The sequence below is a fragment of the Typopeltis vanoorti genome, chromosome 8, assembly GCF_054136105.1.
Source record: "Typopeltis vanoorti isolate ZY-2024b chromosome 8, IOZ_Tvanoo_1.0, whole genome shotgun sequence".
Taxonomy (NCBI): Eukaryota; Metazoa; Arthropoda; class Arachnida; order Uropygi; family Thelyphonidae; genus Typopeltis; species Typopeltis vanoorti.
In genome coordinates this window covers 82,352,749-82,378,039 of record NC_143556.1, presented here as the reverse complement: position 1 = coordinate 82,378,039, position 25,291 = coordinate 82,352,749, and the positions used below count along the sequence as shown (strand labels likewise).

At 33.6% G+C, this 25,291-nt stretch overlaps 1 protein-coding gene across 1 annotated transcript in view; it reads right to left on the bottom strand.

Moving 5' to 3' along the window:
• LOC150104168 (gamma-aminobutyric acid receptor subunit alpha-2-like) overlaps positions 1-25,291 on the bottom strand; it is a 99,826-nt gene that overhangs the window by 53,481 nt on the left and 21,054 nt on the right. The window contains exons 3-4 of the mRNA XM_090396413.1: positions 21,489-21,491; positions 2,668-2,803 (exon numbers count right to left, since the gene is read on the bottom strand). Coding sequence (XP_090252539.1) covers positions 2,668-2,803; positions 21,489-21,491 — 139 coding nt within the window. The remainder of the gene's footprint in view (positions 1-2,667; positions 2,804-21,488; positions 21,492-25,291) is intronic.

The window sequence follows — 25,291 nt, the reverse complement described above, 5'->3', positions numbered from 1 at the left end:
TAGGGATTTGATTGATGTCGTGTTGCATATTTGTGTAAGCGATATTTGCGTTGTTCTGAAAGAATACTATGGCCGTGTCGTCTGCAAACTGGAAGATTTTACTTTTTAGGGGAAGGTGGCTTATGTCGTGTGTGTATATGTTAAATAGAATGGGTGATAGGGAAGTTCCTTGCAGTACTCCGCATGTTACATGTACCTCTTTGTTGTACGCTGATCCTATATGTGTGGTGTGCTTTCTGTTTTTCAAGTATGCCTTAAACCATTGGAGTAGACGACCTATAATTCCGATATGCGTTAATTTGGTTAACAAATTTTTGTGTGTTAGTGTGTCAAATGCTTTTGTTAGGTCAATGAATACCACTAATGTTATTCTGTTTTTATCCAATGTAGCGTTTATTAGGTATGTGAAATATTCCAGGAGTGTTGCTGTTTCTATATTTTTTGAAAGCCGTACTGTGTTTTGGGTATGATTTGAAAATTTTCAACTTATGTGGAGAGGTTGTGATGCGCGATGCGTTCCATGATTTGGTTGATTACAGACAATGTGGCGATGTGTCTGTAATTACTTATAATGTTTTTTTTCATGTTTGTGTATGGGTGTGATTAATGCAGTCTTTAGGTTTCAGGTATGTGTCCCGTTTCGAAGATTTTATTTAACAGTTTTTGTATAACTGGAAGTAGGTCGGTTGAGTGTTTCTTGATGGCTTTTTGTCTGATTCCGTCTATCCTCGGTCCTTTGTTAGGATTAATTTGTTGAATTGCCAGTGATAGTTCTTCTTTTGTTACTTTGGAGAACCACATCGACTGGGTTGCTCGTGGATCTAGTGGAGAATGTTCGTTTGTGTGAGGAAAGGTTGTTTCTTTTAGTTTTTGAACAGAGTTCACGAAGTGGTGATTAAAGTTGTTTGCCAACTGTTTGAGGGATTTGGGATCGCAGGTAAAGCTGTGTTTTATTGTTTCTGAGGCAGTGGTTCTGTGTATATTGTCCAGCATTTCATTAATCAGGTGACAGGTTTCCGTCGTGTCATTCTGAGCTGTTGTTAATTTGTTGCTGTAATAGTTTCTTTTTGCCGTTCTAATCTGTGTTGTTAGGAGATTTCGTTTTCTTTTGTATTCAGCTTTTAAAGCGATATTGTTCGGTGACTTCTTAAGTTGTTTCCATAGGGCATCCTTTCTTTGTATGTATGTTAATATGTTGTCTGTTATCCATGGATTTTGTTTCGTTTGGGTGCGTATTTTTATTTTTGCTAATGCTTTGTTATATATTTTGTTAAATGCAAGTTTAAGATTATTATATGCAGCTTCAGCAGGGTCTAAAGATGCTATCTGCATCCAGTCTGTTTTTCTGATTTCATCGTTTATTATTGTTTCGTTTAGAATGCTATAATACTGTTTTGTAGTCTCAATGAGTTTTATCGGTTCTGGTTCAGTGTGTAACTGTAATACTGTGAAATAATGGTCTGCGAGTTTGCATGTTATGACGGCTGCTGTGTGGCCGTTTGGAAGGGGCCCTTATATTTATATGATCAATGCAGGATGAGGTTATTGTGTTTCTGACTATCTCTTCTCGTGTATACGACTGAATGGATGGATGGGGTTATCTTATATGCCGATAAGAGGTCTAGGTATTGTTCTGTGCTGTTATTTGTTCCTAATGTTTATATTCATGTCTCCTATTATTATCAAGTATTCTGAGGCGCCTACTTCCGTGGCTGAAAGCCATCTGTTTAGTTCTTCAATTTTGTGGTACTTAAGTTGGGTGGTCTGTATATTGCGTTTAATATCAAGTTTTCTTGTTTGATGTTTTTAATTTCAATGCATATGTTTTCTGCATATTCTAATTTATAGTTTATTTCTGTTACTTCTAGTTAATGTTTGGTAAATATTATTATATCACCGTCTCGTTTTGTTTGTCTGCAGTGTTTGTGTTGTTGGAAGTGTGTCATTTGGTAGGTGGATGCCTCTTCGTTTGTCGTAGATACTTAAGTCAGTATTAAAATGTTTATGTCGTCTAATAATAATAATACTTTTAAAGTATTACGTCATTTCGAAGACGAGTCTTAACCTCTCCAACACGGGACAATCTTTATTATTACTTTAATAATTTGGAAATTGCGATTTTTTCTCGTGGCATTGATTCTGTGTGAAATCAGTTAAGGACAGGATTATATCATTGATTGATTTGAAATAAAATAAAGTGGATTTTTCTTCTCCATAAACAACAGACAATGGATAACAGATATCAGTAAGCAAGCGACAACTGACTTTATTTTGTCATCGTAGGAAGTACAAATTTTGTTATCTATTTCATACGGTTTACAAGAAAACGAGTGTCCTTGTGGGTGTTTTCACTATCATGTGGGAATAAGAAATTTGTTATACTAGTTACAGTCCTTAAACCCCGTCATGGCATGATGTAAATTTAAGCAATTTATTTTAATTTGCTGTGATTACACGCTTTATGTATTTAACTTTCTGCTAAAGCTTAGTATATTTCTCTGCCATTGCCGTGTGCAAGAAAAGAAAGCAAATAGGATTAAAAGTTGTCATCTTTATTTATATGATTTATGATATAATTTACAACTTCCTGTCGTAACATATATTTCAGGAAGTGTATTTATTTATTAAGACGAAACCACATAATTAAAGAAACTGATTAGAGCTTACCTTACAGACGAAACCGATGACACTGATGAATATCCTAGAAACATAAAAATATTAACTGCAGATTGCAGAAGTATCATGGAGCAAACTAGGTAGCAAGCTGTCATTGTTTTAACATCCACTTTCTTGAGAACATCCTCTAGTAAAAAAAAAAAGATAAAAAATACTTTTTCTTCTGAATCTTGTAGTATATGAAACATAAACGAAACTCTTACACTAACAATAGTGACAAATCAAAAGTAATTATGTTACAATTCCTAAAATTTTTTAAAACCTTCTCAATGGTAAAAGATCAATTAATGGAAAAAAATCCATTTTCATACAAACGAAACTGCATCGACGCGAAGATAGTCAAGAGGATGATAAATTGAAGGGTACAGTTGTCATTAGATCGAAGAAGACTGAGTGCAGTCATATTGGAGAGTAAAACAAACTTCCGGCGATCGTTTAAGACTGGTTTATGTGAAACAGAACTTTTCTTTAGAGTGTTCTGGACAAGCACGCAAAGGGAATAGGCAGAAAGATGAAATCAAGGTAGAAACTTACTGTTATTTGTTCTCAAAAAGTTTGGCAACTTCTCGTGTACTTGATTTTCAATACTTGCAGAGAAACTAGAAAGTGACATGGCTGGATAAGTATTAGGAGACATTCTTTTATTCCAACTAGTCTTCTCGATGATGACACTGCTGAATATATGAACACTTTCGCAGCCGTTATTTAATGTACGTTTTTTATCGAACCAAACTCAAAATGCATTATTTTCAAAACCACTATAAAAATACAGTTCTTTCACTTTAGTACTTTTTTTAATCAAATAATATGATTCCTTTGGTTCACCCAATACCGATTTAATTACTTTTAGTTCGCTTTTACAAAGTGATGAACAATACTGTAGTTTAAAAAATATTTATTTTATTGTCGCAGAAAATCAAACAAATGAATGAGATCATATTAAAAAATAAAGATGCTTAAGATTCAGAATATATACATTGTTTCCGGAGATCGTTTATTACATCCAGAGGAGACAAGGAAAAATACTTTAACCAGGAATGCCAACAAATAGAAGACCAAAACAAAATAGGAAAAACAAGAGATCTTTTCAAAAAGATCGGGAACCGACAGTGAAGTTCAGCGCGAAGGTGACAAAATTGAAAATTAATCACAAAAGATATCTTACAGAAGCGGCAGACATCAAAGAAAGATGGAAAGAATATTCCGAAGCTCTTTACGGAAAGAATTTCAAAATTACCGAACATTTTGACCAGCAGGAACCATTAACACTGGAGAGTGAAGTGAGGTGGGCACTGCAACAGCTTTCCAGTAATAAAGCACCAGTAGGGGATGGAATACCTATTGAGCTGCTCAAAGCCCTAGGAGAAGAGGAAGTTAAAATTTAAACTGCTCTAAATCAACGAATTTTGGTCACAACTACATAGCCTAGTGAATGGAAAAAATCAGTTTATATACCTTTATTGAAGAAAGGCGATGCAAGAGAGTGCAAACCTTACAGAACTATAGCACTGATTTCTCATGTAAGTAAAGTCTTACATAAGATCAATCAGAAAAGACTGGAGCCATTGATGAAGAGAGAAATGCCAGATGAACAGTCAGGATTTCGAAAAGGCAGACGAACAAGAGATGAGATCTCCAATGTGAGATGGATAATAGAAAGAGCACAGGAGTATCAAAAGAATATCTACCTTTGTTTCCTTGTTTATAGTAAAGTTTTTGACTCTGTAGATCATGTGAAACTGTGGAATGTCTTAAGAACAATGAGAGTATCAGAGCATTTCATTATCCTTCTGAGGAATTTTTATTGTGAACAAGAAGCTACTGTCCGAACAGATAATGGAAAAACTAAGTATTTCACAATTGGAAAAAGGGTATGACAAGGATGTATCTTATCTCCGTACCTGTTTAACTTATACAGCGAATACATTTTAAGAATGGCAGGGCTGAAGTTGGTGGAAGAAATATTAATAATTTGAGGTAGGCAGGTGATACCACCTTGCTAGCACAATGCAAAGAATATTTGGAGGAACGTATTATGAAAGTTAAAGAAGAAAGTGGTAAATATGGCCTTAAACCTAACCTCAAAAAGACAAAAGTTATGACAACATGTGAATTTAATGATTTTGAAGTAGATGGGGAGAAAATGGAAGTAATTAACATGTGCTCCTAGGATCCAGAATTGATAAAGATTGGTATGATACTGAAGAAGTTAGGAGAAGATTATTATTCAGAAGGAAAGCAATGACAAATTTAAGCAAGATCTTTAAAGATAAAGACATCAGCCTCGCAACAAAAATTAGAATCGTGAAAGCAATGGTATTCCCTGGTACTGAATGGATGTGAAAGTTGGACCCTGAGAAAGAGTGAAAGAAGGAAGATAGATGCATTTGGATTATGGGTTTGGAGACGCTTACTAAGAATACCATGGACGGTAAGCATACCAATAAATCATTGACAGACAGAATAAAGCCAGATTGCTCCCTCGAAGCTACGATCAGCAAGCAAAACTTGTCATACTTTGGACATATTATGCGAGAAAATGACAGTCAGGAGAAGACTATGATGCTTGCTAAAGTTGACGGAAGCAGGAGAAGAGGAAGACCAAGAATTAGATGGGTGGACGAAGTTAAAGAAGCAATGGCATGCGAGTGGAAATTCTGAAAGATATGGTCAGGGACAGATTTGATTGGAGAATCTATGTTCATAGAAGAAGAAAGTGCTAATGTTATGTAATGAAAGTGCTAGTGTTATGTTCCATCAAGTCGTTTTCGACTCGATGGAACATAACAACAACAAACATTGTTTCCACTACCTGTTTATTACCTTGTAACTGTAATTAGAATTTATAACGGAATTCCAATAGAGTTAATTGCAGTCACGAAAGAGATTCGATATAATGAATTATTAAATCTATATTTTTTAATGGATTTCTGTATTTCCAGTGAGTCAAAGAGAACGCCTGAAGTGGGGGAGCACTTCGTTTATAAATGTGAATTAAAGAACATTGATGAAGTGTTTGATGGTTCGTGGTCGGCTACGAGCGTGATAACCGCGTGCGAATCGTGTTTAACAAGATAAGACTAAATTTGATGTAAAACCATCCTTTGTTTTTGTTTTTTGTTGCACTGTTGAGGATGTTTGATGATTTCGGCTGACTCCGTCAACGGACTTCAGAAACGTAATATACGTAGTACATTTTTGGTTTGTTAGCATAATATTAATCTTTGGTTTCGGGTGTATGTGCTGCTGGTCCTTATTTGAGTTTCCTTTCGTTCGCTTTGTCCTCGGTATGTTCATGTGGTAAGACTATGGCAACACATTTCTAGAGACTTGAAAGTATAAAAGTAAAACATCCATTAATTCTTGAACCAGAATTGCGTATTTCATAAATAAAAACCGTAAAAACCCGAAATAACTGTCATTAAATTTATTATCATATAAAATACAAGAAAGAAATTGCATATTTGCCTGTCTAGTTGGATAACTGGTTAGCGTACTCACTGTTCGGTTCAAAACCTTCCATTAGCATACGTGCTTCGATCACTCGGTGTGAAAAATCCCATTTATTTATTGGAAACATGAAGGGACTTGAAAAAAGTTCCATTGTTGGTCCATTCTTGACAATGATTTACTTTCTTAATTTTTTTTTAAATCAAGTGCAATCAAGCAGATCTGCTTAAGCAAATTCGAATCTAAACATGAATTTCGTGTTTTAACATGACTATTTATGACATCACAGCTATAAACAGAGAAGATGTTGACTTCTAACTGATTTTCGTAGATGTTCAGATAGTTTAATTACTTATTAATATTATTTCCTACTTGATGGAATCTCACCAGTCAACAGAATGAAATTCTAAAAGCAAATCTCCTGATTTTGGATTATATTGCAGCAAATACTTAAACCAGCACTTATTAGTGATCTCATTGCTTGTATGGAAATATTATTCATACAGACTCGAATATGCTTTAAATTAGTTTAGAACAAGAAAATAAGTTAAATCAGTTGCAATTTGTAACAAATACAGCTTCAGAAAGGAAACGCAAACTTCACTGGCAATTCCTGTTAACTTCAAAATCAGCAATGGATCTGATGCAGGTACTATCAGGAGGATGGCGACGTTGATTCGGACATACGTTATCGATCAACTGCTATTTTGTACAGTTAGCTTATTTGACTTAAAAATGCTGAGTAATGGGGTACATTACTTTAAAACAATTTTGTTTTGTACAGTTTTGTAGATTATTTACAAACAAGAGTCATGGGCTGAGATGTTTCTTACTAAATAATCTACTTTATATCGTATACTTTTCAGAAAGTTTGGCTATTAACTGAATGCATTAGTGAAGAACCATTCGTCAGATGTTTACGAGTGTAACTACGTTTTTAAATTTTGTGTCGATCGATGTAAAAACGGAAATAACTACCATACGAATAGTAATTTAAACGAACATTTGTCTTCGTATTTCTTTCTCTATCAAGTCGTTCTTTAGAATTAATCATCATTTCTCGAACCCATTTCAACTTATCGTAATTCAGTCCTTTTCTTGACTGTACAAAAAAAAATCGTATCCATTACTAAAACCGTATAAAAATGACAGCCAGTATGATTTGGATTTGGAAGTCGGCTACTAAGTCCATGATTTTGTCAAGCATTAGATAGATTTTCTAAATCGATTATACAAGGAAATCACCGATTTAATAGTTTCGACCTGATTTTAATTTATTTCAGTTGCTCTGGTTGATGACGTCAAAGTTTTTCAATAAGATTTGCTTTGTTTTCCATAGAGCTTTATGATATAAGAGTACATGCATATGAGTGAAATCAGTCAAAAAGGCCGACATGTCCTGCAGCATTATTTCGGTAACCATTCATGCGTTAAGAAATGGATATTTGCATGGTAAATTTCTGAGAAGCAAATTAAAATCTGCCATAAAAATTTAATTCCCACTTAATTAAATCCTTATGACAAATGAGCTTAAATTTATAACAAATCTATTTAATTTTTTATGAAGTCAACACAGAAATAAAATATGCTATGATTCATTTGAATTTCATCAAATATTTGCATAGTTCTGCATAAGTATCTGCTGATTAAATATCTCAAATAAGTATAGTTCTTAACGTGGATAGAAAATTGATTGTTAAGTCTGCGGAAATTATCATTTAGAGAGGAGTCGTCTTAGAGACAGGTATTTAGAGGAGAGTACCGTAGGGATCTGTATTAGGTCCTCATTATTTAATGTATCATAAATGGTTTAGTTAAATATTACGAATAGAGTTTCTCACTTTGCTGGTGATTAGAATAGTAAAGGACAGACGAGTACATTGTTCAGATGATTTGAGTTCTTCACAGAATAAACTGAGGTACACATCCATACCCGCTACATAAAGTTTATTATGAATAAATGCAAGCATATTCAATCCTGTTCATTTAACAAAATAATATTTGGATGATACACATCGAACGGACAGGTTTAAAAAAAAGTTGAAAAGTTGATAAATTGTTGAAGAAAAGTTGACTTGGGTATATTGATTGATAAGGATTTAAATTTACGAATCATACTAACCACTAGTAAGTAATATTTTTTATACTTACGAGTATAATGTAATAACTATAACTAATTTCAAAGCCAGAAAGAGGTCATATAATCCTAATTTTACCACGTTGGTTATCAAAATGATAATCTGTTTTGAAAATGCAACTTGGTGAATTGTAAAACAAGAAATTAAATTACAGAATAAATTAGGATCTGTTGTATTGGATCTTCAATGCTTTATGTGCCTATTGATAAATTTTAATTCTTTGTCTTTCTTTTTGAGCATTCAATGATTCATTTATTTTTACTCCCCCACTTGCGATTGTCACATGATACACTACTTGTGATCTAAAAAATTATCTTGATATACGTGTACTAAATATGCTGAATTATATAACAAGTCCGCACGGTTAGCCTAGTGGCAATGAGCTTCGCAACCATATACCTGAGAAAGGAGTGTCCTGGGCTCGATTCCCGCCGCGAACGTGAAGAGCTTAAGGATCTTCGACAGGCGTAGCCAATTTAGCCGGTCTGGGGCGTGGACACAGAAATTTTCTCCCTAGTTTATCTCTGGTTTTTCCTCCCGCAAGCAGGCAAACTAGCCCAACGAACACACACAGAGCTACACCCATAGAATATACCGGGAGGAACAGAGCTAGTCACCTTATTTTCGGACGAGTACGACTTATAAGGTTAAGATAGCTCTGGAACAGGCCGGTAGGCCCTAAGACGTAGAAAGGAGAAGAAGATATAACAAAAATTGTGGTTTCTTTGTTTCGAAAGGCTTTCTAGGCTAAATTGTAGAAAATAAATTGGACCAATTCTGATTTATATCCGCCTATCAAAAGTATCTCTACTATAAAGTTATTACATGGCCCTCTCCAAATAATATTCTTGAACTTCGAATTCAGTCATTTTTAACATTTTTGTAAACACCTTTGACATTTTTTTATAAATACTCCATTCAATGTGATATTTTGACATACATACATATTACATTTCATTTATACACAAAACACAAAAAATCATACTTGGATTCAACCTGGAGCTATAGTGTGGAATACAACAGCAAAAAGAAATCAGAGCAATTAAACAGATGGCCAACATCTTGAAAAAAACAATATTTTTACAAAATACAAAAAAAAATAATAATAATAATAAATAAATAAAAAATTGAACATTAAAGTGGCCTTTAAAATTAGAAATTGAACACTCTGAAAGTAAGCTGCGATTAATTTTAAAACCCTACGAAACTGTACAAAATTTTTGAATTCGTCGAATAAAAGGGGTCGCTACAATTAATACGATGCTAGGAAAAATCTAATAAAAATGTTTTTTTTTTTCATCTAATAGGATAGGGTAACCAAATTGACTGTTTTCATTAAAATACAGAATTATGCAGGATCAATATAGCTGTGAATCTGATGATTTCAAATGAATGATCTTTTCTCTTTCATTGTTCACAAAGCAAGTAGGGAGTTTATTGTAGTGGGAACATAATACGAATACATTTTGATTTTCAGAAAAAAAAATAAAAAAATAAAAAATAAAAATAAAAAAATAAAAAATATATATATATAATTTTCATGATGAAATGGACATTATCTACTTGAATAACTAAGAAAAAGTTGTAATTTATCTTTTTAACTCTTTCTCCAGTTATACATTGGAAAATAGCTATTAGTGATCTTGCATATAATTCACCATACATTCCCAGAAATAGATTTTTCAGATTTTCTTTAATTATCACATGTTACGTAACTGTTCCATATTTGTGTACAGAGCCAGGCTACCGCTTAAAATGCACTGGTCTAGAAGGATAACAGTATACACTTTCCCTAACATTTGGATGCGGCCGACAAGTTTATTTGCATTCTGTATCTGTTAATCGGAGCATCCTTCACTATGGTGTGTGTGTGTGTGTGAGAAAACGTTTTGCTTACTGAGAGAAACGCATGGCTCTGAGATGGAAAGTTATTCTTATTCGACCATTTGAAAGGATGTGCTTAGCTTCTTCAAATTTAAGAATATACTGCCTTTTCGAAAAAAAATATTAAACGCTTTCGAGCTGAAATGATAACGATACGAAAACTGATAGATAAAGATTTAGTTGAAAATGAAACAGGCAGCACGATTTTTCGTACTAACGTGCGCTGCATAGCTATTCCCAAAGATTATAAAGTAGAGTATTTTGTGAGTTTTATTGGTTTCATAAATAAATAAATATCCTCTCAACAGGAATCATTTATTTAAAGGAATTTTTTCCATCTTGTGTTGAAAATCCTCCACGTATTTTAAAAACCAGCATTTAAAAGTTGTAAAGCTATATAATAAGCAATATTTTATTGCATCTATAAAAATATTATGCTTTCCGACAAGTAATCCTGTTGTAGATAGCATCAATTGGAACCATGCTAAATACTTACTCACATAATATAGAAAAATTAAACATAACAATGTGAGCAATTCATTGCTTGCATGGAAACATGATAATATTCTGGAAATAGTAAACGATTTATGGTGTACTATAATTTGTTTTTTGATAAAAGTAGTTGGAAGAATATTAATATTCACGTCTTTTTGTATTTTATTTAATTTTTATTAAAATAAAAGGCAGTATATCTGAAATTGCCGGCCGAGTAGTTAGCGTATCCTCTCTCCATCCAAGAGGCCGCGGCTTCAAATGCTGCCTAGGACATATGGATGTTTGTGATTTTTCCCCATCATACATTCATCCAGATATGGAATGGGTCAATATGGGAGAAGTAGACCTAGAATGGGAGATGCCTTTACCCAGCAGTGTGGAAGTTAGAGGCTGTTAAAAAATATCTGAAATTAGTAGAATTTATAGTCAACTAGCAGGTTATTTTTCATCTAATCCAATCATCCTTAATATGTATATTAAAACCACCAATGGGATAATCGAAAACCTCTTATTTAACACTCTACCGACATATTTCATTTGCTGATCACCAAAATACGTATAAAATATGAAAGATTTCAGTATTTACAGAAAATTACGAGAATATTTTATTAAATGAATATTTTAAAATTAAATTTAATTAATATTAAATTAAATTTAATATTAAATTAAATTAAAGATTAATATTTTATTAAATTATACTGAACAAATTACTATTTTAAACAGCTAGTACTAAGTTTCATATTTAAACTTTTTTTAAAAAATCTGGAAATGCTTTAATTTCTTATAAATTCTTATAAATATAAATTCATATTTATATAAAATATGAATTAATATCTACGCTGTGAAATTACAAATACCCAGAACTAATATACGTACCGGTGACTGAATTAGAAACTTAGAAATTAGAAAATTTCTAGAAAGAAATGCGAGTGCTTTCTAATTAGAAAATTAAGAAAGCAGTAGTATGTATATATATACACATGCGACTGCCTATACTAATCCTCTTCAATTCCCTGCGCATAGTTCGGTAAGATGTGGGTCGGAAACAGCCTTCGTTAAATGTTTCGGTCAATTGCTGCGAACAGGAAGTTCTATTTGTCCGTACACGCCTTCTCAGACAACGACGAACTTGTTCCTGACAGGCTATCTTAGGACCACATTTATGCCACTTAGACAAGCAATGTAGGCTATTTTTTCACTGAATAAACACCCGGGATATCTCACCTTTTGAGAAACCAATCACCTCTTCTGTTTTCAAAATCGTGGCTCAAGCCAAATGGGCATCCGTCTGGCTTGAGCCACGATTGAGAAACAAAATATCTTTTGTTTTTCCCATTGTGATCAACACTACATCCGTCATACTCTCACTTTTTGTTAAACGTACAGTAAACCGAGCAGTCTCCATCCAGACCAGCAACATTCTTAAATAGTTGCCTAGAACACGTGGTGACGCACGTGACCAAGTATTTTGCATATACGCTGAGTAAGTGACGTTTACGTGTATGCATAAAGGTTTCTAATTCAGTGGCCTCCGACCTGCTGTACCAACAATAGAGGTCGGAGGTGTTTTTTAACTTTCTAACTCACCATCAGATGAAATGTCCTGTACAAGTTCTTCGCGTTCTAGACGGGATTTGAACCTGATCTCTCCAACGAAACTCATCGTTAAAACCAACAGAGTTATGGAGGCTGTAATTATGAAATAGGATCGCTAGGGAGTTTAATCTTTAAAGATTTTTAGCTTAGCTGTACACCGGATAAATGCTTTAAAAATCTTCCTTCAAAATTTACATTAGACGATAATTAGAAATATGATTCTAAATGATTTCAAGTCTTTCGAAAATTATAAAATTTACTAGAAAATGTTAATAAAGTTCATATGAAAATCAGAAAAATTCAAGTGAAGAACGTTTTAAAATAACAAAAGTTGTTCTTCAGCTTATATGCAAAATTCAATATTTCGAGAACTTTAATACAAACATTTTTCTTTTATATAGCTTAATTTATTTTCTTTTACGAAGTTGCTTTTCTATATATTATGTTTCAAAATAATAGTAGGGAAGGGCTAAATAGAATAAAGTTGCTTAGAGGCATATATATAGCACATTTTTCGCACATGACCTTTGTAATGTGCTGCCATTTTAACTCAGATTCTGCAATAGAAACATATTATTTCATTCCATTAGTTTACTTCACATGATTCTCCTAAGCGCATGCACTTATCTCATTTAAAAAGAAGGCGTGATTGGATTTTAACAAAATTATTCTTAATTGAGTAAAGAAATTCTGATCAACGCATTTAAGATACAGCTAAGAAATAAAAATTAAATTTAAGTTGAAACTTAACACAAATCTTAATCCCATTTGGTAAATAACAACACTTAAAAGAAACATTACTCCTATGGAAAATTTTGAATCACCCTGTATGATAATCTGACGATTTTATTGGATTCCAGAGAGATCACAAATTATGAATGAAATATGACAACAATTAAGAATAACACAAAATTTTCATGTGGTACTATTGTAGTACGCGTCTACACCATTTAAAGGGTAATATCAGGAATTTGATGATTGTGAGAACGAACACGTGATCCCTTACTGAAATGGGAATTTCGTGCTAAAATTTGAGGAATGAATTTCAAAAAAAAAACAAAAAAAAAAACTGGATGCATGAATGTTATCGATTGGCATAGATTTAGAACAATAACTTTTTATATCATAAAATGATTATTTTAATCATTTAAGAGTTTTACATTCGCTTTACACATCGATTTATATTTTTTCGGAGCGAACAATTGGTTCGTAATATGTGTCCCATTTATCTGTAGGAAATCAGACTATTCTTAGAAATTTCAGGCACCGAATCTTCAGATACTCGGCACCTTTTGCATACAATTAAGACCGACTCTCCCGTCCATCGTCTTTATTTGATTTGAAATTGAAATAAACGTGGAATGTTTTGAATTAAATTCGTCTTCGTAAAGGCAATCTTGCTGAACAATATCGTGATTATTGACAATTTCTCGGCTGTCTTCGTCTTTAGCAAGCATTTTTCTTAAAGACGATTATTGATTTCGCTCATAGTCCTTCACTGGAATCTCTATTACTACACACACACAGAATATTTGCTTTGCTGTGGAGAAATGAAAGGACATCTGGTGAAATTAATCCTTATTGCATTTTGAGGATGTATGAAAAGAGTGTGTGATTCTGGTTGCATTGATCTAGAAATTTAATTATGTTCATTTTGAAGACCAGAAAAGATCCTTTTATGGAGAAGTTTCTCTTCAACTATTTCTTGTTTACGAGCTACTCCAACACTTCACTTTTAGTAGTTTGAACTGTAAGAAACTATGGAATTAGAAAAAAAAATTAATCCAATGTATTCAGTTATATCAACAATACTAAAACGCACTGTATTTGGTGATATCGCGTAATGATATTTTTTGTAATTTTTATGTCTCTAATATATGACTATTTAACCTATTTTGAAAATGTGCATCTATAGTGACATATTTTTCAAGATAAACTATTTATCATCAACAATCAGAAAACCTTCTTCATAATAACCAGAGTTATAACAAATATAATTCGAAGATAAAAAAGAATTTAAAAATAATAAATATGGTAATAAATATAGTAAATATTTTAAAATCATATTTTCATCCATATTAAATCCACACAAGTGTAACAAACAAAATTTTCGTTGAAAGAAATTATATTGAAAATGGTACCACATTTTTGGTAACTATCACAATGGAAAATGCACTCCACTTGAAGTAGAATGTATACAGTTGTCAGGTTTTCATTTTTTTCTGTATACTTAGAATGTTAATTTATATTTGTCGCTGACAGAGAATAGTATATCAAGGAATAAAAGTGCTTTTTTTAATTAATATTAATTAACATCTAAATCTTTTGTCCCACTTTTCTTTGGAGCTTCAAAATTCACAATTTTTTTTTTTTTTTTAAGATCACACAAACGGAGCCTTGCTTATCACAGTAGAAATGAGAAATATCAGGTTAGCCGAAAACTAAAAAGAACGCTAAATAGTGAATTTAATTACCCGTGAGTTTAAAGAAGCCTCGAAATATGGCACTATGTACGAAGCAGTGTAATAGAAACCAGGGCCATATTTTCAACCAGCTTCGGTCAGCCTAATAAAACACATGAAATTGACAGAAACAGGTTATGATGGTGGACGATATGCAATACACGAAGAATGAAGCACGTATGTGACATCACTATCATTTCAACAATGATCATATAAACAATATTTTTTTTTTATTTTAAGAAGAATCATTTTGTACCTTTTACATCCTGATGAAGACCACCATAGTGCAAAATATAGTAGAATTAAATAATGTTTCGATCATATTTGTCATACGGAGCTATTTAATACGGACAACCACAATCAAAGTTGTCTTTTCTGCTTGAATTGTTTTAAGGTTTCAAATATTTTCCGGAAGCTTATTACAATGACTGCATACTCCTTCGCTATTAGAATATTTTCTGAAGCCTTCTATGCAGCAAAATCTTCATTAGTTTTAAGGTAGGTCTCGTAATACGTGATTCCTGGGAAAAATCTAGAAATGATCCTAATAACTCAACTTATTTAGTCCCCTGACAGCTTCATAAATTTCATTCAAATCCATAAACTTATAAAATCGAAGTATTTCGTCATAAAATTAGTCACGCATATGAGATGTCAACCCCATCACTCTCCTATGCTTAATATATCTTAGATTTTTTTCAAACACTCATTTACCTCAGAGTTTTTTAAACTGCGTTCCTTAGGCCTCGAGAGTTCCATCAAAGATTTAGGGGTTCTCCAGAGAATACAGACATTTTAATTGTATTATAGTGGTTTCTGAAAAATGAGAGAGAGAAAATTAAGTAAATAGAGAAAATACTGTGTGGGGAGGGATGATTTCTATCATAGGTAGAGGAGGCGAGACTCACCAGTTAGGGTGATGTGCAGGCGTTAATACTACCTTAATTATTTATTAAATTCATTTACCGATATGGGTAAACGAAGTAATTTATATCCTCCTTCCTCCCCCCACCCTTAAACTACAAAAGTTAGTGTAACTACTGTTACACGGCCTATGAGTATACACCATCGACTAGCATTCTATGTATGAATGTAACTGCTGCCGATGAAAGTTCTGAAGTACATACGCCATCTCCTAAGACTGATTTAAACTTCTAATGTTACATTTTTCCTCTAGATGTCTTCTAGCAGTTACTAGTGTTTTATAAACTTCGAGTAAATTGGGAAATAGTGGCAGCAGTTTGGGTGGTGTAGCGCCCCTGAAAATACCTTCAGTAAGTTTGTGTGCATTATAAGTGGTTAATTTTGTTAAATAAACTTCTTTCTAGAGCAACTATGTTACTTTATAATATTTTGTATCTTATGTTTTCTTGATTAAAATATTTTCTGTGTAGGCTTCTTTGTGATAATTTTCTTTCCGATAATTTTTTCTGAATATTTTTTATTCGGGTTCTGGGAAAAAGAAGTATTTTTTTGTTTACAAAATACTGGTTTAGATCGGAATATGACTATGGTAATCCAGAAGATGTATAATTCTCTCTTTTCTGCCTGCTAGGAAAGTTAACAATTAACGTATGAATCTCAGTTGCAAGTCTGTTTGCTTTATTGATTTATTTAGAAGAATATTAAAATATTAGACTGCATTAGGCTGTATTAATGTTTCCTAAGTCACTCATCTTTCACGTTTCAGTTAATCCATACTCAAATGGAGAATTTTGTATTTTAATCTTATAAATAATCTTCGTCATATTTCAAACCAGTAATATAATTAATTTGATTTCTTTCTTGTTATCAATAAAAAATCAAATCAGTACATATTCTGGTGCCTGCATGTGAAATGGCAGAAGTAGCTTATGATCATATCTAATTCAAGAAGACACCTGATCAGTCAGAGTCAAATACGTCACTGATGTTATAATGAAAATTATTGTTTATCATTGCGTACGTATTCAGCAGATGGTCAAAAAAAAGTAAAACTAAATAAGGCAATGCAGAACGTTTCCTAGTATATACCGATTATTTTGGATTGAGTTGTCCTTAATTAACTCTTAATGATCCAACTTAATGAGGAATCAATTTTATGTTTGTCGGCTGCCCATGTCTTTCGCCAGATATACCTTTTTATATGATTCCCTCAAGTAATTTCCAAACTGTTCTAAAATTAAATTGAAGCACACAGTATTACGTACTACTGTAATATTAATAAAAGAAACAAGTTTAAAAATAACAATAAAACAATTTTACCGTACAACAATCATGAAACTGTGACGCAATAACAACAGACACCATACATTCAGCTTGTACTCATGTACAACTCAATGACATAATTTTTGAACGAATGCCGCAGCTGCTAATACTATCTTGAATTTCTCGTACACATTACCTAATGTTTTGTAGAATAATCTCATATAGATTTTTGACCTCGTTCTACGAGAGGAGAAATTCCCTGTGATATATTAAACTGGGCTGTTATCTACAGTATCGCGCCCCCTTATAAAATTGAACGAAAAAAATGGAATAGGCGATGTAAAGAGAAAACTTGGGTTTGGAGTAAAAGAAAACGATCTTGAAAATGGTTTTCAATATCCACTTAATTTTTATTAAAAAGCTATCTGTAGAAAGTAAGATGAGACTAATCCAAAGAAAACCAAGAAGCTCATAAGGGAATTTCAACTGAAGGTGAGTTACCGACCTCCTACATATGAGGAGTGTTCCTCCAACAAAATTTGGCTGCTTTTTGCGAGATTTTTGATCTCGCAAAAGCAGACAAAACAGCCGGAAAAACACATGCAGTTCTATTATACCACACTAGCCGTGTGCGTGCGTGCGTGCGTGTGTGTGTGTGTGTGTGTGTGTGTGTGTGTGTGTGTGTGTGTGTGTGTGTGTGTGTGCGTGCGTGCGTGCGCGCACACACCCACACAAGAAGGATTCCGCGAAAAAATATTTTAATTCAAAAAGTCACACATGGGGGGGGGGAGGAATAAGGTGCTTTTATTCCCGGGAAGCCCGAAAATGTGCACTAAATTTCGTGAGTTTAGAACCTTCCTCTGTCAGCTGACTTAGTTAAATCCATGATTCGGAACTTTGAAGAAACTGGACCGCTAGAATTTCGTGGTACCAGGGGTAACTGAAAAAGTTGCCGCCTCGATTATCAACAGATCGTACGAAAATGGTGCTGGTAATAGCAGCGGCTGGAGTAGCGCGACAACTGGATGTGCCTTATTCCAGGTATGGAACGTCTTTAGCAAAACTATGACATTTTATCCATAAAAGTTCAGCCGCGTACAGCAGCTGCTACAAGATGGATATGATAAGCGAGTGGCATTTACTCTGACGTTTCTGGTCACATTGGAAGTTGACGGTGTTTGGCCTTGGAAAATTCTGTGGAAGAGATGGAAGCATGTTTATCTTAACGGGACTATAAAATTCCCAAATTGTCGAATTCAAGCTTCCAAATCTACCATGCGGAAGTCCCATTATATTTACCAAAAATTACCGTTTGGTGTGGTTTCACAGAAGATTTTATAATAGGGCTGTTCTTCTGTTTTGAGAACATCACTCCGACTGAACCAGTACTCGTTCCATTACCCACGGAAATATGGGATAAGCTGAACAATTTTTTATTCCGCAACTTCGGCAACGACGATGTCTAGACGAGACCATTTTTATGGAAGATGGGAGGGTTTCCCGACGGTTCCTCGACATTGTACACGGACGGTACAGCAGCTTTTACGACATCACTTCACAGAAAAAAAAGCGTGTTTCGTCGTGTATTTCCAGTTCCATTTCCACCCTCGCTCCCGTGATATATATCTCCATGATATTTTTGATTGGGTTACCCAAAGGCTGGCGTTTACTGTGGGTGTGTCTTGAACTTGGCAGCCTTAAAAGACAACACATTGCCGACTGTGACGAACTCTCTGACGACAAGACATCTTACTTTCTGCTGTTGGTGTACAGGATACAACTTATGGCCCACGAGAACAGTAGCCACATTGAACCAGATCCTCTTTCACTTGGGTGAACTCAAGGTGCTCGAATTGTGTAACAGGTTTGTAACAATACCATAGGACCAGTAATACCGTAATTGCTGTGCTAAATTAAAGTGATATTAAATGTTTTATTGCTGTGTTATCATAAGTGCAACAGATAAAATTAACATATTTAATTTCAGTTTAGTGTTTTGCTAATCATTTGTCTGTGCATTTTTACACTTTATTTTACATTGTCACATTATCATCATGCATATCAAGGATTTAGGCCTAGTGTGGCCTGTTCGGGCGTTAGAAGTCATCGTTGAATCTTTTAAGAGGATGTCCTAGTTTTCTTTTTCCTAATGGCTTATATTCTAAGGCTTATTTTGATAATCTTTCTATTTTAATTCTTTGAACGTGTTCCATCCATTTATGTTTATAGTTTTTAATTTTTTCTATTACTGATTCTTGGTTTAATTCTTTCATAATTTCTTCGTTTCTTTGGTGATCAAATAGAGTACACTTTGCAGTTTTTCTCATAAACTTCATTTCTGCTGTTATTAATCGTTATTTGTCTTTTTGTTTTATTGTCCAGATTTCACTTCCATACAATAATTTTAGGTTGCAGAGCGCCATATTCCCACCCTATCGGCAACTTTGATTTTTTTTTTCATTTTTTGTTTTCTCGCGGAATCCTTCTTCCCTTGTCTTGCTTAGTCTCCCTACCAAATTTACCGACATTCTCGTTGTTGGATCGAGCTACATAAGGTTCGGAAAGTTTAATTGTGGCCACTCTGTGTGAACACACACACACACACACACACACACACACACACACACACACACACACACACACACACACACACACACACACACACACACACACACACACACACACACACACACACACAATGCTTTCTCTGAATATTTTCCTTTTAATTTTCTGAATTGTGTTTCTAAATTTTTATTGTTATTTAGGACAGTATATTGTAAACAGAATAAGAATAGAATTCTGTAACAATCCGTACAAACTCATTGTTTATCAAAAATTCCTTTGAATTACGGTCAGGAAGCATGGAGTATGAAGTAGATTTCACGAGTAAGTCAGAGTTAGTTAAGCATTGATTTCATTGTTTTAAAAGTTTAGAATATGAATTTTTAATAATCAGGTTTACAAATCTGATCATTAAATTTATCTGCAATGCAACCTACTTGAATAATAAAACAGGATGCTACTGGAAAATTCTTTTTTTTAAGGGATACACGCAAATCCTTACACATTGACAGCACCCTGCTCCTTTAGGCTCGGAAACGTCTTTGGTATTATAAAGTCTGAGATTTGATTATCATTACTTAAGTTCGCTGACAGCTATCAGCAGCTGCCATTTTTAAGTCTGAAATTTTAAATCAGGGAATGCTTTAGTGATCATTTTGTTTTATTGCTTTAACTCATTTCCATTTTTAACGCGATGTCTCTCCACGCGGGATGAAAAACTCAAGTTTCCTGGAGGAAAAGGAAACCCTGCTACCTCGTATGAGATTGGCTGACTCACCTTCAATTGAAAAGAAGACCATGTATAAAAATTCCTCCCTTCACAACAAGAATCGAACTCAAGTATTTATTTACCAATCGAAGGGAACAATGTCCCTTTGTTCTTCCAAACAGAGATAATCCCCATCTATTTCACTATGGGCTCTGGAATGCTTTATCCAGTCCAGTTGTATGTGATGAAGACGTCACTGGTTTTTTTTTCTTGTCAACCAACATTTGAAATTGAATTTTCTTTACACCCAACTTCAAGTTAATTCCTTTTGGACATTCTCAGATTAGCAGACTACTTTCCCTAATGTTCCATTATATGAAAGGCATAAGTGCTTTAAATAACCGGATTTGAACCAGCAAAATTCAGCAGAATTTTAAATTATCACAAAGGATTTATCCATTCATATTTCATGTTATTAAGTAGAAGTTTGGATACTTTTCTCAAGATTCTTTCAAAATGAAATAGTTCCCATAGCTCCAATAGCGAAGAACTCTCTTTCACTTTTCCGTCGATAACTGCATTACATCTGAAAATAACTTACTTAAATAAATATAAAAATGTCATTTTGTGAAATCTCTGAACGTGGAAGAGAAAAATGGACACACTTTTCAGTCTTTCAAGTTTCCAATGGGACAGGTAAAATATTTAACAAACGAAAGTCATCAGAGGCTGTACTATTTATGGGAGCATCACAAGAATAGCCGAAATCCTGACGACTGGGAAACATTCGCTGCCAAAATAATCCATCAGAGCAGAGGAATTAAAGAATTAAAGAACGGAGCTGAAAATGCAACGAAAATATCATCATAAGCTTAAATTCGATAATATGAAATCTCACATTATAAAGAAAATAAAGTGAATAACACAAGTCTGTAATTTCTAGAGTTGAAAAAAGGGAGAGCGAGAGAGAGAGAGAGAGAGTATTAGAAGAGTAATAAAACTAATAGTGATATATTACAATGGGATTTAAGACGAATACTTCTTTCATATGGTAAATGGAAAGCATAACAAATATGAGCTATAGAATGAATCTTGCTATAGACATGGAAAGCAGTAAAGAAAATGTGAAAGAGCGGCATTTGTGCAGTTGCAGAAACAAATGCCGTGTGAACTGAAATGTATTAAAATCTCTTGGTTAATGCAGCCAATGTCAGTTTCGTGACTTTATCCTGGTTGGGGAATTATAATTGGTATTTAACTTCATTCCATGAAGAAAATATATGCCTATACATAAAAAGCATTTCGGTAACATTTCGTTTCTTAACTTACCATCTAAAATAAAGAAAAGGAAATAATTTCTACATTCCATAAAATTTTATTGCAGCACTTGGAAATATCTAATATATTTTGCAGATTTAAGCTACGATAATATCAAAGAGTTATATTATGTCATTTCTCCATAAATCTTGTATAGCTTCTATATATAAAAGTTCATTTGAAGTTTTTTTCTTATTCTGTAACAAACTGCATCCTCCTGAGATTGACAAAGTGGTAAACATGTTGAGCAAAATATTGTGTTTTTGAATACCTTTGTGTATCGTTTTTATTTGATGTATTATTCCTTTTAACTGTGCTTTAGACTTTTCAAATAATGAACATTTGAAATACCTGAATTTCTCTCATGATATGGCGTCTCCAGAGCTGAGGATGCTTTTCAAATGAAAGCAATCATTAAAAGGTGTTTGTTGCTACCTATCAAAGAGACATCTTTCAGTGAGCACGTTCATTTCAGAAGTTTTCTTTATCTCAGCCGCTATGAAAAACAAACTGATTTTTGTTTGTTTTGGAAAGACTTGGATTCGAGTCCTGTCTACTACGCAATGCCCGTTTACTAGGTCATCTAATGGTGGACTAGTGTCTTATACGGTGGTTACAGGTGTTTCTCTCCTGAAATGGGATTTCATTCCATAAAATAGGTAGATCCGCTAGAATACATGAATATCAATTCTAATTTACTTTCCTCATAATGACTTATCCGTAATTCTAAAAAAAACAAGAACTTTGATTTAGTAATTCTAAAAGACATCGAATGTCAAATATTACATGAATAATATTGCATGTAATACATCAACAGTAACGCTCAATTATCATTAAAAATGCTTATATTTGTGTTTGTTGACAGTTCCTTTGTTTGCCTGTAAGATGGCAACTATAGTAGGAGATCAGCGAAATTGTTGGGGTACTGTTTCCTGATACCATTAACTGAAGTTTTCAGTGTTGTTACGTTGCGAGGATAATTAAAAGGCTTTGTAATTGCCGTCCTGTCTGAGTAATTGGTTGGGTCAATGGTCTGTGTGCATGGTAACAGCTGGAAACAATGGCTTTCCAACCTTAGATTACATCTGATATGTCGTTGATTCGAATTCCGCGTCAGTCATGGTTGTTTGTAAAACCAGCACAAGAACTGGAAAGCATTAAGAGTGAGGGTGTGTGTTTAATTAAAGTATAAAAATTTAATTTATAAACTGCACATATTTTGGACAAATCAACAATAATTACTTAAAATTAAATTATGATATAATAATGTCATTATATCAAAGTAAAATTTAAATATTCCTTTGCAAAATATATGAGATATCTAATATAAATATTTCACTAATTTATACATTTTTTCATAAACTTTCTCAAAGAATGATTACACGTCCTAATCATTATCTGAGGAAGGAAGAGAATCAGAGAATGATTATATTTATAATTGATCTGCCTGAAAAGGTTCAGATATTTCGATCGTTCCTAATTAATGTTATGGATGTTTTCATTTCTGTCTGAGTTATATAGGCTAAATTAAGGCTAAATTTTCTATTTATATAGATAATAACTGTAGTAGTTTAACAATATCTTTTAGAGATACAGTTCTATTGAAGACGGTGATTAATTCGAGCTTTAAACAATTTGACATTTTCATTTAGTCAAGTTGTTTGTTGTTTTCATTCAATATTTCAAAATGTATTTATTTATTTATTTTTCTCTAATATGTGTTTTAAATTCGTATCATTAGGGAAAGATAAATATTTATAAACTTCAGTTTTCAAATTCATATTTTCAAATTAAAATAAATAAATAAACGTCAGATTCCATTCACTTAATGCAATAATTTTTTCTGCGTCTTTTACTTGCTTTTTCCAGCGTTATTCGATCTCTGTCTCAAATAAGATTATCTTTTTCCCAGTTTTTAATTTATCGCATTCTTGGTCTTTTATCTACCACACTATGCAAATACACTACGCTCCACTGTTATCGATTTGAAGAATAAAAAATAAAAAAATTAAATATTTATTCGTATTATATTATTATTATATTTTAATGAATCTCACATCAATATGAATTAATTTTAATTGATATATTGAATAAATTTACGTGTTTCTATTATACATTCTTTAAACAACACGAATGAACTCGCACAGAACTAACAACTCGAAATCAATATTTTTTAATGCTTATAACTTGCCACGAGAGTGCGCTTGTAACAATGATGCGTACATTAAATATCTCTGAAATGTTCATATCTTAATAAGTTTCCACACCATTCGCCAACTGGAAGAAAGAATTATGTTACAATTGTTGTGATTTACGCCGAAGCAAACTAAGACTTGAAGATAGTGTATTAGGTCACATACACGAGTATATTCTTCTGTCTGTTTTCATATTTTCAGGAATGAAAAGCCAAGTTTTCAACAGAAAGAGCTTAGCCACCTCCGTATGATCCAGGATGACGTACGTTCAGTTGGAAAGCCTTTATGAAGGGTTCTTCCCCTCCTAGGTGGGATAGAAACTCACGCCTTTCAAACTAAAGGGCAATGTTGACGAAAATCCAGCTGAATCATATATGATTACAGTGCTCATACTGGCTATCTTTTTAAATGCCAACTATTTTTTTTTTGCCCATAAGAAAAACCTGATATCTCAGATTAAAATCTTGCCTCCTTCGTATGAGACCGAATGACATACAGGGTGTTCGGGATAAATTTGACATATTTATAATTAATTATATTTTTCCGTAAGTTACATGTATTAACACACACTTCTCTTCATTTAAAAGTTTGGACCCTTCTTCATTCATATACAAGATGTCAGAAAGGATGGATAGCTGGAACCCACCTGAATCATGGAAGAGAATAACTTGTATCATGATGATTCGTGCCCGCCATCAAAATAAGGATATTACGACTGCTGCCCAATGCTCCCTGAATACAGTAAAAACAATCAGGCATGAACTAGAGACTTGCAATGGTGACTACGAGGATGTAGCAAGAAGAAAGATCCCTAGCAGACGATCTGATTGCGTTCGTACAGCAGAATTCCTCGCAAATCTGCAGGAACAGGTGTTGAAGAACCCTGGCATTGGAATTCGGGCTTTGTTCGTGGAGTTGCTAACTGTAGTCAAGCCCTGGATAACAAGGGTAGCCAATGGTAGGCCGTATGTATGGCAGCAGGATTCGGCCCCTTGCCACACCTCTGGGAAAAGTCAAAAATGGTTGTCTGAAAATTTCTACGACTTCACCAGTCCAAATGTTTGGCCTCCAAACTCCCCAGACCTTAACCCCATGGATTATTTTGTATGGGGCGCAGTTGAAAAAGACACCAATCGCACTTCCAGTAATACAAAAGCCCAGTTAATGGATAAAATTAAAACAGTTTTTGCGGCCCTTCCCAGGGAGACTGTAGCATCAGCTTGTTCGAGGTTCCGAAGCAGAATTGAAGCTGTGATCGATGCTAATGGTGGTTATTTTGAGTAAATCTTGTTGATAGTATTGTAATTAACTCTGCCTGTAATGTTTTTTTGTCAATTCATTAAATTTAATAGATACAAAGAAGATTTTCTTTTTCCTTACGAAACTGTCAAATTTATCCCGAACACCCTGTATATGAGAGATCGTACACCGACGTTTAGATTGATGGGATCACCATCTCAGTCCAGAGTTGAGTGATATATTGTATGATGTATTATTAGGAGGAAGATGGAATTAAACCATTCATTTAAGTTGACTTGATGGCGAGCGAGTGAGCGAGATTATCACCATACTTTGTATACATTGCTGCTATAGGACATTTTTTTTTTATAAATATCATGG